This window comes from Pimephales promelas, chromosome 4, assembly GCF_988280905.1.
Source record: "Pimephales promelas chromosome 4, fPimPro1.hap1.1, whole genome shotgun sequence".
Classification (NCBI taxonomy): domain Eukaryota; kingdom Metazoa; phylum Chordata; class Actinopteri; order Cypriniformes; family Leuciscidae; genus Pimephales; species Pimephales promelas.
This window is the reverse complement of record NC_142772.1, coordinates 6,381,935-6,386,311: the sequence shown is the minus strand read 5'-3', so window position 1 is coordinate 6,386,311 and position 4,377 is coordinate 6,381,935. Positions and strand designations below refer to the sequence as shown.

The 4,377-nt window shown below is 35.7% G+C and overlaps 1 protein-coding gene across 1 annotated transcript in view; it reads right to left on the bottom strand.

Moving 5' to 3' along the window:
* Positions 1 to 1,236: 1,236 nt before the first annotated feature.
* The window catches only part of rcc1l (RCC1 like), a 79,767-nt gene continuing 76,626 nt past the window's right edge, over positions 1,237 to 4,377 (bottom strand). The window contains exons 10-12 of the mRNA XM_039662535.2: positions 3,381 to 3,554; positions 3,086 to 3,171; positions 1,237 to 2,444 (exon numbers count right to left, since the gene is read on the bottom strand). Of these exons, the coding sequence (XP_039518469.2) occupies positions 2,367 to 2,444; positions 3,086 to 3,171; positions 3,381 to 3,554 (338 nt within the window). The 3' untranslated portion in view covers positions 1,237 to 2,366. The remainder of the gene's footprint in view (positions 2,445 to 3,085; positions 3,172 to 3,380; positions 3,555 to 4,377) is intronic.

Below are 4,377 nucleotides of genomic sequence, written 5' to 3'. Positions count from 1 at the left end.
CTATTCCCTTCTTTTCCCTCAGAATGTAAACTGCTTTATACATGGTACTATAACCTTGTGTGATCTATCAGTACAGTTTGGTACAAATAAAAATGTACATGATTATGAAGGATAGAGGAATTTAATATAACTTTAAATAACTTTTGTTCTTCTTGAAGTGGCTTACGACCCAGTCTTCTCTTGCATGTCTGCCATTTACATTTAAAGGAGTAGTTCACTTTTAAAAAAAACTTGTCATTTTTTCTTCAGTCGAAAATAAATGAAGGTTTTTGATGAAAACATTCCAGGATTTTCTCCATATAATGCACTTTACTGGTAACCAAATGGTTCAAGGTCCAAAAGACAATTTCAAACTGTTCAAAGGGCTTTAAACAATTCCAGAAGGGTCTTATCAAGCGAAACGATCGCTCATTCAAAAAAATAAAAGCTAAGTTTTATAAGCTCAAATGGTCGCCTTGCTTGTGACTCGTCTGTTCGAACTCGTTCATCATAATGAATGTATCTCTTCCCGAGTCAATTCGTTCATTTCGATCGTTGAATGAACCAAATGACATGAAAAAAGATTTGTTCATTTTGATGAACGAGTTCAAACAGGAGAGTCACGAAGGTTCATCACAGAACAGGGCAAGGCGAGCATTTGAGCTTATAAATCTTAAACTTTGTTATTTATTTATTAAATGAGCAATCGTTTCACTTGATAAGACCCTTATTCATCGTCTGGAATCGTTTAAAGCCCTTTGAACAGTTTGCAGTTTGCACTGAAACTGTCTTTTGGACCTTGAACCGTTTGGTTCCCATTGAAGTGCATTTTATGGAGAAAAATCCTGGAATGTTTTCATCAAAAACCTTAATTTCTTTTTGACTGAAGAAAGAAAGACATGGACATCTTGGATGACATGGGGGGTGAGTAAATTATAAGCAAAAGTTTTTAAAAAAAAAGTGAACTACTCCTTTAAAGCATCCAACGACACATTTTACAGTTTAAGTCCACCTGTCAATAATTCTATCCCTTAAAACTCATCTTTGATCACTAAAATTACATTTACATGTTTTTTTTTTTTTACACCCTTGCCTCATTTAGGATACGCAGGTCAATATATCTGATCCAACGGCAAGTGGAACTGCTGGTTTAAAGTCCCCGTGAACCGGAAGTTGCAAACGATTTTTCTCCAGTGCAGTGACGTATTTCCAAGTGAAACGGAATATTGAACAGAGGGCAGGGTTTTACTCTTGCGCTCCTCCTCTCCATCTCTCGCTCATAGCAAACTAACGGTTTGAGGGGAGTGGTTAAGCGTTTCCCCACCCAAGCTGTGAAACCTACGTCATCAGAAAAAGAAACCGTTCCAGACCGGAAGTAACTTTTCAGATTTTGATTAAAGATTACCAAGGTAAAACATTTTTTTAATATATATTTACTTGCACGGATTAATTGTTCACCACAAGACTAGTAATATGCACTAACAAAGTAAATGGGTTCAATTTTGATTTCACGGGGACTTTAATTCAGCCATAAGATAGGATTCAGAGGAAACTGATTCAGAGGAAGACATTTTTTTACTTGGTTTGTCTTAAAGCATTAAAAACGAATCATGCGTATAAACATTAGAAAACTTTAACCACAGGGGGTCTTTAAAAGTTGCTTCTCTTTAAAATTGTCTTTAAAAAAGGAAGACATAAGTGCACAAAGGAATATAAGAATTATTTCAATGTTTCAATTTATTTAGAATAATTCATTTTCATTATAAATGACTTAACAGTTTGCATATTTTTTTTCCTTCACAATCATTAAAATAACTCCCACTTTTCTCTGATGATGCGTTAACTGGTGTGAGAACCTTTTACTCAAATAAGATCCACCAAATCACAACCATCCAATCAATTCCCCATGGACAAAAGCAAGTCCCGCCACACGTTTTTACAATAACTCCACTTACATTTCATGCCAAAAAGTGCTTTAATTTAAATGTATCGTTTGTGTAGCCTTCCCTAGTTTTCAGACTAGTTCCTTAGTTTTAAAACCATGTTTTTTTTTTTTTTACAAGAAAAACAACAGAAACAGCACTGATAATATGGCTTTGGTTTGAACCATGTCGACCTCAGGTAAATACAAGTAGCCAACATAAGACTTAATCGTTCTTGCGTTATTTAGGTGTCAGACTCGCATCTATTTTGAAATCCACGCTGTAAACAGCAGAGGAGGTGTCTTGTTTCTATGTTACCTTAAACACACCCTTGACTTGATGCAATGTGACAGTGAGGCCCCATAACAAGTCCAAAGTTTATGCAGAAATTATGAAAACATGATGTTGTTCGCTGAAGTCACTGAGATGTGCAAGAGAAGATAGCCTGGATCTACAAAGACAGTCTCATATGATGGATTTGACCAGCGCCACCATGTGGTCAACACCACAGGCAACATCCTTCACATGGCCTGGCACCGTCACCTAAAACAAAAGACAAACATCAGGATAAAGAACAGCTACTGGTATAATGTTGTCATTTTAACATTCATTTATAACAATTCATTAAAAGTAGGATATTTGTGTCTATTTAAAGGGATAGTTCACTTTAAAATTAATTTTTGGTATGTTTTAGCTTACCTCAAGGGCATCCAAGATGAGGTGTTTTTGTTTCCACAGTATTTTCAATTTTGATATTTTTAGGTCAAACCGTTCTTGTCTGTCAGTCATATAATGGAGGTCTATGGTCACCACCTCAAAGCTAGCATGCACAGAGAAGTCCAAATTAAAAATGATTTAATGACTCGTAAATGTAAGTACACAAACAAGAACGGTTTGACCTAAAAATATCAAAATTGAAACTACTGCGAAAACAAAGACACCCACATCTTAGATGCCCTTGAGGTAAGCTAAAACATACCAAAAATTAATTTCAAAGTGAACTATCCCTTTAATGTTTCCACCTGCCACAATAATGCAGCATGTTGTTATCATTTATGTGTGGTTAGCTTTGATTCATTTGGATAATTAATCAGAAAAAAATATTGGAAGCCCTAGTTTGCAAAACCAAATCCACACTTTTCCATGTTAAAAGAAAAAAAAATGCTGTATTGTTGGCTTCTTACCCTCCATGGAAAATACTGGTCATCATGTTTCCCAATGCCGAGACATCCTCTCACATTCTTACCCCAAACAAACAGCTCACCTCGATCTGAAAACAATATTCATGCAAATAAGTAAGCCCTCTATTTACATGGATACTAGCCAGAAAACAGGCTGGATTTATTATGCAAGCACTATTAGCAGGTGTTTACAAGAGAATGTGTGTTAGCATATTAAAAATGTCTAAAATCTCACAACTACACAACACATCTCGAGTGAATTTACATGCAAAGATAACGTTCAGCTTGAAGTTTTTACCTGTGACTGCTGCAAAGTGATTGAGTCCACAGCGGATGGAGGAGACCTTCACACTGGGGTTGAACTCTGACCTTCCAAAAAATGTGGCTGGCACTCTTTCTGGGACAGCAGACTCTGAAAGTTTTGGGCCTTTTCCCAGAATTCCAAAACCCCAAACAAACACGTCTCCTTCCTCTACAGAAGCCAAAAATACAAAGCAACATCAATTTGTACCTTTACACAATAGTTGTGTGACAGGTACAATTCAACAATTATGCATTCAGATATTAAAACCCATTAAGCATTCTGAATTGTGAAAGTGATTAACCATGTAACCACCATGTCTTTAAAATGTGCAAATAAAATATTCAGGGGATTTTGGTAAAGCACAGAAGTAGACATTTCAAAGTATTGCGATAATACAAATAATTATATTAATTCAAATGTAGATTTCCTTGAAGCAGAGCGTAATTTATGGCAAAGTGAATTTGCTTTTAAACAATTTAGTTGCTCTGACGTTTGTTCTGCTTTAAAAGAATTAGATGTGAATAAATCGCCAGGTCCTGATCATATTGCCCCACTGTTTTTAAAACTAGCGGCTGATCTTATTTCTCCTTCACTGACGCATTTGTTTAACCTTTCTTTATCAACAAACAAAATTCCACGGATTTGGAAGTCAGCATTTGTTGTTCCTCTGTCCAAGGGGAGTGATCCTTCTCAATTGGACAATTATAGCCGTATATCTAAACTCTGTATTATTTCGAAAATATTGGAAAAATTAGTAAGTGAGCAACTGACGCAGTATCTAAACATTAATAATATTTTGTCTACTAACCAATCCGGATTTCGTAAAGGCTACAGTACGTGTACAGCTGTTTTGAAAGTCTTAAATGATATAGTGGAGTCCTTAGATGATAAGAAGCGCTGTGCATGTCTTTTTATTGATTTATCAAAGGCCTTTGACACTGTGGATTATGATGTGTTACTAAAAAGACTTCGATCAGTAGGACTATCGGAA